At 56.6% G+C, this 15,487-nt stretch overlaps 1 protein-coding gene across 1 annotated transcript; it reads left to right on the top strand.

Annotated features, from left to right (window-relative positions):
• The first annotated feature begins 887 nt into the window (after positions 1-887).
• Positions 888-11,884, top strand: RDH13 (retinol dehydrogenase 13). The gene is made up of 7 exons (XM_045789323.2): positions 888-1,102; positions 3,037-3,155; positions 4,669-4,824; positions 7,354-7,458; positions 8,365-8,577; positions 9,394-9,495; positions 10,854-11,884. Exons 1-7 carry the CDS (start codon positions 1,038-1,040, stop codon positions 11,096-11,098), a joined length of 1,005 nt encoding a protein of 334 aa, XP_045645279.2. The 5' UTR covers positions 888-1,037; the 3' UTR covers positions 11,099-11,884.
• The last annotated feature ends 3,603 nt before the right edge of the window (positions 11,885-15,487 follow it).

Genomic DNA, 15,487 nt, shown 5'->3' with positions numbered 1-15,487 from the left:
TAGGTTGTCACAACAGCCCGCATTTCATTTCTTTTTTTTCTTTCCTTCCTTTCTTTCCTTCTTCCCTCCCTCCCTCTCTCTCTTTCTATTAAATAATGACCCATTATTTAATAGATATTAATCTATTAATCTATTATATAATCTATTAATCTAAAATCTATTATATAATCTATTATATAATCTATTAATCTAAAATACAGTATTTTATCCAGGAGTCCTGGCCCCCATCTCCTCCTCTCTCAAACCCAGCAGTTGAGACCCCCAGCCCCTCCTCCCTCAGACCCAGGAGTCCAGACCGCCAGCCCCTCCTCCATCAGACCAGGAGTCTAGACCCCCAGCCCCCACTCCTCCCTCAGACCCTGGAGTCCAGAAACCCCCAGCCCCTCCTCCCTCAGACCCTGGAGTCCAGGCCCATAGCGCCTCCTCACTCAGACCAGGACTCTACGCCCTGAGCTCCTCCCTCAGGACCCCAGAGGTTTGGGAACCCCCAGGCTAGTAGGTCCCGGCTTCAGAGCCTCGAAATTCTCATATTCTCTGAGTCTCTGAGGAACGTTACTATTGGCGGACACGCACTTTAGGTGGGAACAGGCCGATGTATTTGACATGCACACAGTAGAGTGCCACCGGCAAGCGGCCGCGCGGTATGCGGCGGAAGCAGCAGGACTCTCTATCGGCGCTGTACTAGCGGGACCGGAGCTCAGTGATAACTCGGCGAACGTGACGTCATGGAACAGTGCGCAGGCTCGTCCCTCATGCCCCGCCCCCAGGCTGCGGCCACGCCCACGACTCCGGAAACTGCCATTTCCAGCTGCCCCGGCGCCGGGGCCCATCCTCATAGGCCCCCGCTCCTGGCAGGCCCGCCCCCTGAAGCCCCGCCCCAAAACGCCCCTCCCCCTTCCGGAAGCCTAGGACCGAGCGGAGCTTGCCCTTCCCCACGTGGGTCGCCGGCTGCGCTAGTCTCTCTTCCGAACGACCCCGCGTTGGGTCTGCGGCGGGTGTGCGGCGGGCTCCGCGTCTGACCCCCGCTCCTGCCTGGCATGAACCGCTACCTCCTGCCGCTGTCCGTGCTAGGCACGGCGGTGGGTGGCGCGGTGCTGCTCCGGTGAGTGCGAGCTGCTGGTGGGCCGGTCGGTAGCCGTCAGGTGGAGGGCAGGCCGGGGAGAGGTCGCCTGGTGGTCGCCGGCTAGGACGGGCCCAGAGAGTGCGGGGCGGCAAGCCCAGGAAGGGCCTAGAGGGCAGGTCACGGCCCAAGGTCACCCCGAAGAAAGGGGCGGACCAGAGCGCCGGTAAACCTGGTCTAGTTGCTTCCGCCCTTGTCATTGATCAGTGAGTCCGTCCTGCAGACACGTATTGGACAGTCCCCAGATGTCACCGGCGGCCCCGGTGCACGGAAGACGCGTGCCCCCTCAGCTCTCGTTGCCCGGAATCAGAGACGCAAACCCGATCGCCCACCTCTGAACGGAAGGATTGTACTGCATGGGATATATACGTAGTTCTTGTCTTTCCTAGGCTAATGCACTAAAAAAACCCCACAGAAGACCCAGCTACCCCATATTCTAGAGCAGCACCGTTCGGTAGAACTTTCTGCGCCGAGGGAAGTGTTTCACGTTTCTGCTGCCATTATGATAGCCATCACACAGGGCTACTGAGCGCTCAACGTATGGCTGGATTATGCTTATAGTTAACAATACTTACAGACTTGTTAAGAGGTGCAGCTCATGTGTTCTTACCACAATTAAAAAAAAAGAATTAGTAATAATATTATTACACAATACAGAAGATTGGCTGGGAGGCCTGAAAGTACTTGGAATACTGAAATACTTTTTTTTTTTTTTTAAAGGATATGAAGCATAGGCTTCTTTGAACAATTACCTTTGGGTTTATTTGCCTGCGCTGTGATGAGGCTTCATGGTGAACTTGTTGCTCCTGATCTGATAAAGTCATTTCATGTAGTTGGGCCGACTCTTGTGATTTATAATTCATTACACTGCGGCTCTGTGATATTAACTGGGTGTTTTTGAAAGTTCTAGAAAATGGAGATAATTCCTTTTTAAGTGGAAACAATTTCCCTTTGTAATAAAATTCATCGGCTGCTGTTTAATTCATACCGTTGTCTTTCAGTTCTGACAAAGCTAAACATAGTAACAATAATAAAGTGACAGCATGCAACGGGCAGTGAAAAGTTAGCTGAATGGCCTGGAGAAAAAGCATGGCTGGTTATTTTTAGTTAACTGAAATAAAAAATGAGCCCCAGGAGGCCGGCGGTTTCCATGCTGTACAGGGCCCTTCTGTCATGTGGCGGTGTCATTGTCTCCTTGGCCGGTCCCCTATCGGTGACATTTGCTTGTTTCCGGTATTTGGCCTCTGGGGAATGTGGGTAAAGGGTAAGAGCCCCCCAAAGATGTGCATGTCCTAGTGCTCAGAACCTGTGAAGGTCTTCCCTTGCTTGTCACAGGGGACTTTGCGGGTGCCACTGAGTAAGGACCCTGAGACGGGGAGGTGGTCCTGGGTTATCCAGGTGCGGGCCCAGCACAATCACAGTGGTCCTTCAGAGTCAGTGACCTGAAGACACAGCGCTGCTGACTTTGGAGACAGAGGAGGAGGGGCCGTGAGCCAGGGAGTGTGGGTGCCCCTAGGAGCCGGAAAAGGCACGGGACCGGCTTCACCCCTAGAGCCTCCAGAAGGAGCACAGCCCTGCCAACACCCTGCCCTTATCCCGGGGAGGCCCGACTTGGACTCCTGCCTGCAGACCCGGCTAAGCTTGTGGTTACTTGTTACAGCCGCCATGGGAAACCCATCCAGGGGTCTTTATAAAGCAATGATTGTCGCCTTGTGGGGCCTCCCCGCACCTGGCTGTGCTGAGCCTTTGCCGGCAACACCACACTGGCCCCCGCAGAGTTACGAGATGTCCTTCCTGTCTTTCCGTTGGGGGAACACAAGCGCAGTGGCGTCATTCGCCCAAGATCATAACAGTCAGGGGCACGTACGGCGAGGTTGCACGTGGACCGAAGTGACCACGTCGCTTCTTACCTGCAGAGACTACGTTGCGGGCGGGGCCTGTCCCAGCAAGGCCACCATTCCTGGGAAGACCGTCATCGTGACCGGCGCCAACACGGGCATCGGGAAGCAGACGGCCTTAGAGCTGGCCAGAAGAGGTGAGGTCCTGGGGGGCACCTGCTTTCTCTGTCCGAGGCTTGGGGTGTGAGGTCTGGGGCAGAGGGTTGGCTTTCCTGGGGCGGTAAGGTTGTCTGATTGTTCTGGTGTCAAGTGGCAGAAACCAAACTCACGCCGGCTTAAGCCAGAAAAGCCCTGAAAGAGGTCGGGGAGACTTGGGGCCTCAGAGGAGGCTGTGGACACTCGGGGTTGCTGGTGTTGGTTTTTCCATCTGCATTGGCCGTGTGCTTACGTACTGTGGTTGACTCAGCGCTCAGGGCTGGGCTGGGGCCTGGGTCAGAGGTTGTGGATCAGAATCAGGGTTCAGGTTCTTCTAGGCTTACTGGTCAGGCGTTTTGTAGAAGGGCCCTTGATTTAGGTTCATTCAGTGTTTTTCTCATGGTCGGACTGGGTTATGAAGTCCATGGAGGAGGAGATATTGTTTTCATCGTTGGACTTAGTGGATTTCCTGTCGGGTCAGGCAGAAAAGAAGTCAAGGATTTAGGTTTGAGCAACTGGGAGACCAGACCTGCCGTTGGCTGGGGTGGGAAGGCTGTGGCAGGGCAGGTGTGAGGGCTGGGGGAGATCAGAAACTTTCTTTGGTGCTTGACGGGTTGGGGTGGCCTGGGGAACAGAGCGGCAGGGGGCCGTGATGGGTGGCACCCCCCTTACCACAAGGTTTCCCCAAGGAGGGGGCATGTGCTCCTCCCGGGAGAGGGTGAGAAGTACAGTCGGGTGGATACCCCCACCCACTGCTGTCCTGAGGGCCCGGCAGCAACAAAGGATGAACAGATCCGGGGTCGGCTGGGTTCCCTTGTGGACCGTGGGAGGGGAGGTGGGGTGTAGAGGCGGCAGCTGGGCCCATGGTGGGCACGCGAGCCACACGGATCCACACGGTCAGCGTCGGGGTGTCCGTCCTCTTCCGATCCCTGCTTCTTCTCACTTCCCTAATTTTTTAAAGATTTTTTTATGGCTGTATTAAGATTCAACCCACACATCACACAATTCGCCCATGTATAGTGTACACTCCGGGGGTGTTTAGTATATTCCCAGAGTTGGACGAACACTGCCAGTCCGTTTCGGAACACTTTCATCAAAATGACAGCTCGGTCCTCTTAGCGGTCATCCCAGTTCCCGCCACTCCCAGGGAACCATCCGTCTATGTCCCGTGGACGGGCCTGTTCTGGATATTTCCTATCCGTGGAATCATACGCCACGTGTGCTTTTGTGACTGGCTGCTTCCAGCAGGCAGTTTGTGAGGTCCGGCCCCGTTGTAGCATGTGTCGTGTTCCTTTCCGCGGCCGAGTAGATGCCAGGGTCTGGACGGGCCGCGCTGCGCTTCCCTGCTCAGCGGCTGATGGCCATTCGGGTGCTTTCCCCCCTCGGCTGCTGTGAATGGTGCCGCCGTGCGCTCGCGTGGACGCGCTCTTGTGCCGACAGTGTGTCATGTGTGTTTGCTGTCTGTGCCTGGGAGAGGACTTAAACGATACTTTTTTCCCTGTCCTGGGCTCGCAGGAGGCAACGTCATTCTGGCCTGTCGAGATATGGAGAAGTGTGAGGCAGCGGCAAAGGACATTCGCGGGGAGACCCTTAATCACCGCGTCAGGGCCCGGCACCTGGACTTGGCCTCCCTCAAGTCCGTCCGAGAGTTTGCAGCGAAGATCATTGAAGGTAGGGGGGAGGACGCCGGCCTTGGGGGCGAGGTCCTGGGCGGCCACAAGTCCTAGAGTGTGGCGCTGGTGTTTTGGGACAGGTGCACATCTCTGCGGGTGAAGATCGCACATTTTTATATCTCCTGACGTTGCCACATGAAAATAGTTTACATTTCAACTGTTTACATAAATCGAAAGAGTGCTATTTCTGGGTATGTGAACACTGCATGGAATTCCAGTATCAGCGTCCATAAATAAAGTTTTATTGGCACACAGTCATACCCGCTACTTTATGTGTTATCTGGGGCCGCCTTAGTCCTGCAACAGCAGAGGCCGTATGGCCTGCAAAGCCAGAAATACCCAGTCCGGTCCTTTACAGGGAAAGTTTGCTCGGTGGGACCCCCGCTCTGCAGGAAGACGAACTCCGCGGCACTAGACCCACGGGACGCAGAGGCCCGCGCGAGGTCAGATGTGCAGGAAGCTGGCGGATGTGTTAGCCCGGGGAAGGCGGGCGGAGATGCTGACTCAGCCAGCGGTTCCTCAGGCCTCCCGGCCCTCGTGGCTGATGGGCGATGCCCTGATGCCCGGGACGCAGACAGGAGTCAGAGTCGGGCTCTGCGCCCGGTCCCGCGGGGCACGCCGTGGGGACGATGCCTCGTCGCGCAGGGTACCCGGCGCTCCCACTTCCTCTGCTGGGTGTTTCCTTTCGCAGATGCAGGCATTCGGCGGGTGTTTTTCTGCATTTCGTCACACGGGTGACTCGGTCATTTCGCTTCCCACCAGATGTTCTCAGAACTGGCTTGCGTCTTTATGTTTTCAAACAGGAATACCAGTTACAGGATTACATGCTCGGCAAATACCCACGGCGATAGAGCCACACGCCTCCCCGCCACTAGCTGCCAGCTGCTCTCCTCAGCTGTGTCCTTCTGTGTCCCTTTGGAGACGGTCTGAGCATTTATAAAGCAGGCAGGTGTTTATACCTCCCCCTGGCTTTTCTTTTCAGAGAGAGAGAGATTTCATGAGCGGAGGGGAAAGGAGCAGAGGGAGAGAGGGAACCCTAAGCTGACTCCACGCCCAGCACGGCCCAACGTGGGGCTCAATCTCATGACCCTGAGATCATGACCTGAGCCGAAACCAAGAGTTCACTTCACCGACTGAGCCACCCCAGCGCCCCTCCCGTGGCTTTTTTATACACTTGGAGCCTGTCACACGTGCAGTGCTGTGGTGCTTTTTCCTCCCCATCCTACCCAGCAAGTTCTAGTGTTACCCGTTTTTACAGAGGGGAAACTGAGTCACAGAGCAGCTGTGTGACTTGGCCAGGGTCATACAGCTGCTCAGGGTAGAGCCAGGGAATTTGAACTGTCATGGATGACTCCAGAGCGTGTGTTCCTGACAGCTATGCTACCCTCTCCACCCTCAAAGCCAAACAGACGCTGTTTCCCAGGTGCTAGATAACTAGTTTGTTGTCCCCACTGATCCTGAAAACCACTTTCAGAGTCTTACGGGTTCCACCGTGTGTCCTCAAAAGATGTGTTGGGGTCCTAACCCCCCAGGACCTCAGCACGACCCCTGATCTGCAGAGAGGGTCTGCCCGGAGCTGATTAAGCCCTAATCCAGTGGGAGATTACGACCAGACAGGCCCGAGGGAGAGACGGGGAGAGGGCGGCCAGTCACCTCTGAGCCCAGGAGAGCGCCCGGGGCAGATCCTCCCTCACGGTCCTGGGTCCTCGGAAGGAAAGAGCCCTGAGACACGTTGACCCCGGGCTTCCCGCCTCCAGAACCGGGTCACAGTCCGTTCAAGTGGCCCATCGTGTGATGCCTTGTCCGAGCAGCCCTTGCTAACTGATACAGGGAGGAAGGTGCTGTTATCCATCCCATTTTACAGACGAGTAAACGGAGGCTCAGGGAGGGACAGTCGCTTGTGCCTTTGACGTGGCAGGTCTGGAATCGGGTGCGGCACTGGCTGCTTGCCGAGCTGGGGTTCCCACGAGTAACCCCCCAGTTTGAGGCCCTGAGGCCCCTGCCGATGTGGCCTCTTTCCCTTTCCAGGAAAGGTCTCCAAGCCTTAGGTGGGGGTGTGTTTGTTTTATGGGGCCGGTGTTGCAAAGTACGGCACACTGGGTAGCTTCAGATGAGAATCTGTTCTCTTCGCAGTGGTGGAGGCCAGAGGTCCAAGGTCAAGGTGTCAGCCGGGCGGCACTCTTCCTGAGGCTGGGAGACCCCTTCCTGCCTCCGTCAGCTTCTGGCGGTGGCTGTCGGTCCTTGGCGATCTTGGCTTATAGACGCCTCGCTGTAGTCTCTGCCTCTGTCTCCCTGGGGGTCTCAGCCTGCGTCCTACTGCATTAGGCCCACACCGTGACCTCCTCTCAACTGGATTACTTTTTGCAAAGACTCCTTCCAAAAACAGGTTGGACTCCCAGGCTCTGGGTGGACATGCGTGTTTCAGGGACACTGTTCAGCCCAGGGCTGGGGGCATTCCCATGAACTGCGCTGGTGTTCCACGTGGGCCCGTGTGGGACTGATGTTTGCCCTCACCCCTGTCTTCCAGAGGAGGGCCAAGTACACATCCTGGTCAACAATGCGGCTGTGATGCGGTGCCCCCACTGGACCACCGAGGATGGCTTCGAGATGCAGTTTGGTGTTAACCACTTGGGTGAGGTCATGGGCTGAGGGCTGCGTGGTGTCTCGTGGGCCTGGGATGTGAGCGGGGTCCCCGGTGGGCCAGACACACGCTCTGGGAGGGCCGGAGTCGTCTTCGGCTCTCCAAGGCGGCTGGGCGGCCACCTGTGGGCCCCCTGGCGGCTCAGGGAGCTGCCTATTCATTGCTGGATGTTCTGTCAGTCCTTTGGCTCCTCCATCCATCTCTTGGCCTTTTGACCCTTTGTCTGTCCTCCAGTCTGTGTGTCCATCAGTTATTCTGTCTACCTGTTGTCACCCTCGATGTAACTGAGTTCTGTTAGTAAGGGCAAGGGGGGGGGTAGATATTGGGTGGGCTCCAATCACTGGATTAGGGCCCACCCTAATGACCTCAGTTTCACTGGAAAGATCCTCTCTCCAAATAAGGCCACATGCTGAGGTCCTGGAGGGTCATAAGGCACATTACTATCTTTTGTGTCCTATTGGCCGGGATGCAGTCACATGACCTGACGTTGCAGCAAGGGAGTCTGGGAAATGTAGTCTTTCACCGGGCAGTCCTGTGCATAGCCAAAAAGTCTGTGCTGAAGGAGACATGGGAGGCAGTCCGTCCCCCAGCTGACCTGATGGGGTTCTTGCAGGGCCTGACATCTGGGGCTGGGTCACTGTTTGCCGTGGGCCTGTCCTGTGCACTGTGGGATGTCCAGCAGCATCCCTGGCCGCCTCCCACTAGATGCCAGGAGCTCCCCCTTCTCTCTCTAGAGTTACGATGACCAAAACCTCTAGACATTGCCAGGTGTCCTTGGGGGGAGAGAACTGGCCGCTGTCGAGAGCCATGGGTCATTGGGAGGGTTGAAGAAGGTAATGTTCTCAGTAGGGTCCTAGGAGGATTCAGGGAAAACTGTCTTTGTTGTCCTTCATCCAGGTCACTTTCTTTTGACAAACTTGCTGCTGGACACACTGAAAGCCTCGGCCCCTTCACGGATCATCAACCTCTCGTCCTTGGCCCACGTTGCAGGGCACATAGACTTTGATGACTTGAACTGGGAGAAGAGGAAGTATGACACCAAAGCAGCGTATTGCCAGAGTAAGCTGGCCGTCATCCTCTTCACCAAGGAGCTGAGCCGGCGGCTGCAGGGTACGTGCGCGGTGAGCCTGCTGGCCTTCCTCTTCCTCTAGCTCCAGGCCGGGAACAGTCCTGCTGTGACCCTGGGCTGAGGGGCGGTCAAGCATCAGTCCCAGAACAGAGCAGGCAGACGTGTGACACACATACCACCGTGTGCACTGGTGCCTGAAGCAAACATCACTAATCAATCGCGGCACTCTTCCATGCCCATCCTGCCCAGGCATCCCATGGTGCTCTCGGCTAGTGGTTCTCAACCTCAGCAGCATCTGAAGGTGGTTGTGGCCGTTGCTTCTGGGGGTGGGGCCGGGGCGGGGGTTGCTATTGGCATCTAGCCGCTCCGTATCCTGCGGAGCACAGGATAAAGAATGATCCGACCTCGGCGCCCACCGAGCTGAAGGTGAAAGGTCTGCCCTTTGCCCTGCTCCTCGGAGAGCATGCGTGCGCCAGCCGCATCAGCGCAGCTGGGAGCTCGTCATAATCACAGCATCTCAGGCCCCGTCCCCGACCTACTGTTTCAGATTCCGTGGGTGGGGGGGCCCAGCGGTGTGGGTAGCTCAGGCCCTCTGGGTGATTTTGTACATACTCTCAGGTTTGGGGGGCTCTGCTCTGGGCAGTCAGGCAACGGAGCGGCTTTGCAAGGTGCACCCACGTGATCTGGAGGTTTCAGAGCAAGAGGGGTGATGTGGGTCCAAGGGTGGGACCCAGCACAGGACGGGGCAGCCCTAGAGCTGCGGGTGGGCCGTGTCAGCCTTCCAGGCGGGGAGTGAATTTGGCGTCTGCCCCTCCCCCCCGTCTCTCCTCTCCCCTCCTCTCCCCTTCTCTCCCCAGGCACGGGTGTGACTGTCAATGCTCTGCACCCCGGTGTGGCCAGGACAGAGCTGGGCAGGCACACGGGCATGCACAGCTCTGCCTTCTCCAGCTTCACACTCGGTAAGCCCCCTCCTGGCCTGCGGTCCCGTAGCTGAACCCCTGCCCTCACAGCTTGGGGCCTAGGACTCTCTTCCGTGGATTAGTCAGGGTTCTGCAGAGAAACGGAACTGATAGGATATCTGTAGATGCTTGGAGAGATTTATCAGGCGGGACTGGCTCATGCATTAACGGCGGCTGAGAAGTCCCATGATCTGCTGTCTGCCGGCTGGAGGCCTGGGAAAGCTGGTGGTGCAGTCCCAGTCCAAACGCTAAGGCCTGCAGACCAGGGGGGCGGGGGTGTAAGTCCCAGCCCGAAGGCCAGGGGCACTACCTGAGGGCAAGAGATGGGTGTTCCAGTCAAGCAGAGAGGGGGTTCGCCCTTCCTCCGCCTTTCTGTTCTGTGCTCACCCTCCACTAACAGTACGGCTGCCCACGTTGGTGAGGCCGGATCTCTATACTCAATCTACTGTGCCAATCTCTTCTGGTCACATCCTCACGGACACACCTCGAAATAGTGCTTTACCGGCTTTCTGGGCATCCCTCAGCTCCATCAAGTTGACACAAAACTGACCGCATGCTCAAGAGACAATGGCAGCGGCTTGGCTCTGCCCCCTCCCCTGTATCTTCCAGGGTGCTGGGAAGGAGTCACTTCATGTGTCTCCAGCCTGCTGGCCTCAGAACGGCCCAGGGAAGCAGGCTAGATCCTGTTTGATGAGAAAACTGAGTCTCAGAGAAGGAGACCATGGAGTTGACTCCTGGTTGTGCTCAGGGTGACTCCAGCTTCACCCCAAACCAGCTGTGCCAGCCAGGGAAGCCACTTCACCTCTTGGGGCCTCAGTTTCCCTAACTACAAAGTGAGGGCGATGATACTGTCCTCCTCACAGTAGTTGGGAGGACGAGATGGGCCTTAAAAGGGCGAGCACAGGGCCCGACCAGCTTTAAGCTGAATGAATAATTAAGAACTTTAGGACTAGTATTTGTAATCCTATACGGGATAGGTGCCCGATATCAAGGAGCTTAAGCTGAGGCTGGCCCCAGAGGCATTTAATGAATACAAGTTATTTTAAAGCAAGATATGGGGGGGGGGGGTAAGGACTCAGAGCTGACTGAGGAGGGAGAACTTCAGTTTGCCTGGGGAAAAGTCAGGGAGGCTTGCTGGGGGAGGCAGCTTTTGGGCTGGTCTCTGCATCTGGAGGGATTTGGCTGGGCGATGCCAGGGAAGGGAGCTTCTGGTGGAGGGAAGGCCTGGAGGGGGGCTGTGTGGGATTGCAGTCCCACATCTGGCCTCTGGGCCCTGAGGAACCCCGGGGATGGAGTAGGGCTTCTCGTGTCCTCCTCTGTGAACGTGTGCGGACTGAATGCTCTGTGGCTGATTGCAGGGCCCATCTTCTGGCTGCTGGTCAAGAGCCCCCAGCTGGCAGCGCAGCCCAGCACGTACCTGGCTGTGGCAGAGGAATTGGGGGGTGTTTCTGGGAAGTACTTCAATGGACTCAAAGAGAAGGCTCCAGCCCCTGAAGCTGAGGATGAGGAGGTAGCCCAGAGACTTTGGGCTGAAAGTGCCCGCCTGGTGGGCTTGGAAATGTCTGGTGGTTCCTCTGTGAGGGGGCAGCCCCTCCCCAAATAACCCCTGGGAGGCTGAGTACCAGGAGGAAGCCCCAAAACCAACCAAGGCTGGCTGCTCTGTCTGCAGCACTCTCTAGGTGGCAGTGTTGGCTAAGGAATGCTGCCTGCTATGCCCACACCGTCCTGTAGGGGTCACTAGCGGCCCTTTTCTCTATTCTCGGGCGCAGCTGACGCGACTGCAGATGCTGCGCGCCTGCTGTGGCGGCCGACTGGTGCGGCGCGCCCCGCAGCCCGCAGGTGCACAGGGCCATCAGACACCTGCCTTGAGCGTGTAACGGAACTGCCGAGGGAGGAGTGCGCTCCCTCTGGCGTGGCCGTGTCAGGAGAGCCAGTGGTGGCCACGTTGCAGAACTCCGGCCGCTGGGAAAGTTGTCGGCCAGACACGGTGCCGTTCGTGGTACCCCGTGGGCCTGTGCCCACCCTCAGTCGCCTCTCTGAGCCTCGGTTTCTCCCGCTGTGAATGTGCGGAGTAACTTGACTACCTCACGGGACAGTGTGGCAATGAGTGAGTTCTCGCCTGGCTGGGTGAACGGCAGCTGCGTCCTTGCTGCTGAATGCTCACCTGCGTGTGCCATGCCCTGGCCGAGCCGCCGGGGACACCCCGAGGACAGGCCTTGTCATGCCAGCCCTGCTCGGGACAGCAAGGAGTGAACACCCAACCAGCTGTGCAGCTTAGGTGACCAAATCTGGGCTGGCACCTGGCTCCCGCATGGAATTGGGGGCGGCACCAAAAAGCTCGGTAATCAAGATACAAATATTTTAACATAAAAGAAACCGTAACATTTGAGATACTCGTGGAGGCCAGGGATGTTGCTCCGCGCCCTCTGGTCCCCAGAACAGCGGCAGTGGCCCTGCCCCAAATGCCGACATGCCGAGGGAGGGGAGTGCAGAAGGTGGGATTAAAGACGGCTCAGAGCTTTAAAATACAGCTAGTTTTCTTTCTGTTACTACGTCAGACCACAGCAGCCAAAGGACATGTCTGGGATGAACCAACTCAGGTGGGCACCTTCCAGCACGGACCCCAGTGATCCCCACCTCCCCGTCCACACCCTTTTACCCTCCAGCTGTGGGCTGGACTTAGCTACTCACTTAAGAAAAAGAAAATTATTTGAGAGAGAGAAAGTGAGTGAGCGAGCGAGAGAGAGCACAAGCCAGGGGGAGAGGCAAAGGGAGAAAGCAGGCTCCCCGCTGAGCAGGGAGCCTGATGCGGGACTCAATCCCAGGACCCTGGGATCATGATGTGAGCCAAAGGCAGATGCTTAACCGACTGAGCCACCCCGGTGCCACAGAGCAAAGCTAAGGGAACGTTCGATTCTGGGGTTCGGTTACTGACGGGCGTGTGTGCTGCTAGCGCACGCTTGCTGGCCCGCGTGCTGCCTGCTGTGAGGCGCCCCGTGGAGAGGCCAAGAGCTGGATGTGTGGACGCCAGGAGGTGGAAATCGTGGGGGTGGGGTACCCCAGAGCCTGTCCCCACACCCCCCCCACACATACATAGATCACACGCGTGTGCATATCCTTATATAGTGTGTGCATTTCTCAGTGTGGAATCGGGAAAACCACATTTGAGAAGTACTTCTACCGGTAGTACGGTAGTCCGAGCGCAACCTCAAAACCCCTCGCTCTCTAAACATCGGTATAGGGTTCGCCGGGAGGTGATGGTATTTGCTGACAAACCAAAATACAATGATCAAAGTCAAGAAAATCATGATGGGGGGCGCCTGGGTGGCACAGCGGTTAAGCGTCTGCCTTCGGCTCAGGGCGTGATCCCGGCGTTCTGGGATCGAGCCCCACATCAGGCTCCTCCACTATGAGCCTGCTTCTTCCTCTCCCACTCCCCCTGCTTGTGTTCCCTCTCTCGCTGGCTGTCTGTCAAATAAATAAAATCTTTAAAAAAAAAAAAAAAAAAGAAAATCACGATGGTGCTAATATCTGATATCAGTCTATAGACACTGGAATGTTATCAGTGGCAACACCCTTTATAGCAAAAACCCCCACAAAATTCTTTTGTGACCCAGGATCGAATCCAGAATCACACGTCGCGTTAGTTGGCATGTCTCCGTTACCTCCTTTAAACTGGAACGGCCCTTCTCTTCACAAGCTGCACGCTTCTGAAGAATCCAGGCCAGGTATTTCATAGAAGGTGCTTCGATTTGGGTTTGTCTGGGATTTCCTGGTGATTAAGTTCCGGCTGTGTGTGTTCGGTAAGAACATCACCCGAGTGATGCTGTGGTCTTTGCGGTGCCTTACGTCAGGGGCAGGAGATGGCTTCTCTGTCCCCTCATCGGTGCTGTCAGTAACGACACCCCCCAGCCCCTGGACGCCCCACTCCCCGCACCTCCATGTGCCCGCCAGCCCGGGAGCTCCCGCGTGGACTTGCTGCTCCCCTGCCGTCTACAGTTTGGGTGGGTCTCTCAATCAGGGTTCCTTGGCTTTGCATATCTGGGGAGTGGGCACATGGATGTGATTCGAGCGAGAACAACCAGACCCTCTCCTTGAATCTGGATCTTGATGGGGCACAGCAAGACCAGTAACTAGAGATGTCTGTCGGCTCCTGGTCCCTGCACCCTGGCTCCGGTCTGTACGAGCTTCGTAGGGCTGCTCCCACAGATGACCACAAACTGGGGGGCTTAAATGATACACACTTACTCTCTTAGAGTTCTGGATGTCAGAAGTCCAGAATGGGTCTCAGGGTTAACGTCAAGGTGTCAGCCTGGGCTGTGTTCCTTCCGGGACCCCACATTCCTCGCCTCCTGGCCCTTCCTCTCTGCAGGGCCGGCCGTGGCGGGCCCCGTCCTCACCCCGCCATCTTTCTGGCTCTCCCTCTTCCCCCTTTTAAGGAGGATCTCCAGGTGATCCAGGATCACCTCTGTCCTTTATGTCAGCCGGTGAGCAAATAAATTCCATCTGCCACCTTCACCCCCTCTTCGCCACGCAAGGTAACGGGGCGGGGATTAGGATATGGACCTCTCGGGGGCGGCCACCGTTCTGCCAACTGCATCGCCCTCTTAGCTCTTCTCAGGGCTGCGAGCTTCCCGGGGCACTTCCCATCAGTTCCCTTCCGCTTCTCTTAAGCAGAATCAGAGTCATGGTGTTGCTTGCAAACAAGTCAAATGAAATGAGGGGATGTTACTCGCTCTTTAAAAAAAAAAAAAAGACCTGGGGGCGCCTGGGTGGCACAGCGGTTAAGCGTCTGCCTTCGGCTCAGGGCGTGATCCCGGCGTTATGGGATCGAGCCCCACATCAGGCTCCTCCGCTATGAGCCTGCTTCTTCCTCTCCCGCTCCCCCTGCCTGTGTTCCCTCTCTCGCTGGCTGTCTCTATCCTGTCGAATAAATAAATAAAATCTTTAAAAAAAAAAAAAAAAAAAAAGACCTGGGGAGGCGCCCCGCTGGCTCAGAAGAGCACAGGACTCCTGATGTCGGGGTGCTGAGTTGGAGCCCCACTGTGGGCACGTTGACTTAAAAACAGAACGAAGCCTGGGTTTGTCTGCTGGCGCAAGAGGAGTTGGAATCCAGTGTGAGGCCCACATTCGTGGGGAGACGGGCCCGGATGGAAGGAGGGTGAAGCCCAGCTCACTGGGGCGGCCGTTCCCACAGGGACCGATCTCTCGTGTAGACAAGTGCAACGTGGCTTGGGGTTAATTCTAGCCACAAACCCTCACCACCACATCCGCTTCCTTTCTGGGACTGAGAAACCCCGAGGACCGCAAACGCTGACTCACAAACCACGTGACCCCTGCTGACTCTCCTGAGGCCTTTGAGGTGGCTCATGACCCTGGAGAGAGTCCCTGGAAAGATGAAAGATGATAAAAATGGGCCTGAAAAAAACCCCCCAAAAACCCAAGCCCACAGAAGTCCAGAGAGAGCACTGTGGTAAAGTAATAAGCAGCCCGAAGAACCAAATGTGAAAGGATGATGCTTCAGGGTGGCGGTTTGTGTTTTTGTTTTTGCTTTGTCCCCAAAAAGAAACCCGAGGCGGTGTCAAACCCTTCACACTGCTCTTTGGGCTTTGGGAATTCTGCCTGGATGCCGTGGGCTGCCCGTGTCTGCTGTGCTGGGAAACGCGCGGGGTGTAAGCTGGGCTGAGAGTCACCCCGGCACAAGCAAGAAGGGACACCGTCACGGCAGGGGGGAGTCCAGAGGGACGGCGGGCTTTGTGTTCCGTGACATGGCCAAGCTCCCTCCTGCTGGACTGGCCATTCGACTGGGGTCAGCTTCGTCCCAAGGCTGGGTCTCTAGCCAGTCCAAGTGTGAACCCCTAAAAGATACGTCGCAGCCTTAACCCTCAGCTCCTTGGGTGTGAGCTAATCTGTAAAAAGTTGCTTTGCAGATGAAGTTAAATGAAGGATCCTGAGATGAGACCATCCTAGATTATCGGGGGGGGGGGAGTCC

The sequence above is a fragment of the Ursus americanus genome, chromosome 21 (assembly GCF_024610735.1).
Source record: "Ursus americanus isolate L20-20 chromosome 21, mUrsAme1.1.p, whole genome shotgun sequence".
Lineage (NCBI taxonomy): Eukaryota > Metazoa > Chordata > Mammalia > Carnivora > Ursidae > Ursus > Ursus americanus.
The sequence above is the reverse complement of the archived record's forward strand: the minus strand, read 5'-3'. Positions and strand labels throughout refer to the sequence as shown.

What these genes read in the sequence shown, in the direction of transcription:
- RDH13 (XM_045789323.2), top strand. Translation starts at nt 1,038, where the DNA reads ATGAACCGCTACCTCCTGCCGCTGTCCGTGCTAGGCACGGCGGTGGGT. An exon ending in GGTGGCGCGGTGCTGCTCCG is followed by an intron (nt 1,103 to 3,036) that starts GTGAGTGCGAGC and finishes TCTTACCTGCAG; the next exon opens with AGACTACGTTGCGGGCGGGG. An exon ending in TGCAGCGAAGATCATTGAAG is followed by an intron (nt 4,825 to 7,353) that starts GTAGGGGGGAGG and finishes CCTGTCTTCCAG; the next exon opens with AGGAGGGCCAAGTACACATC.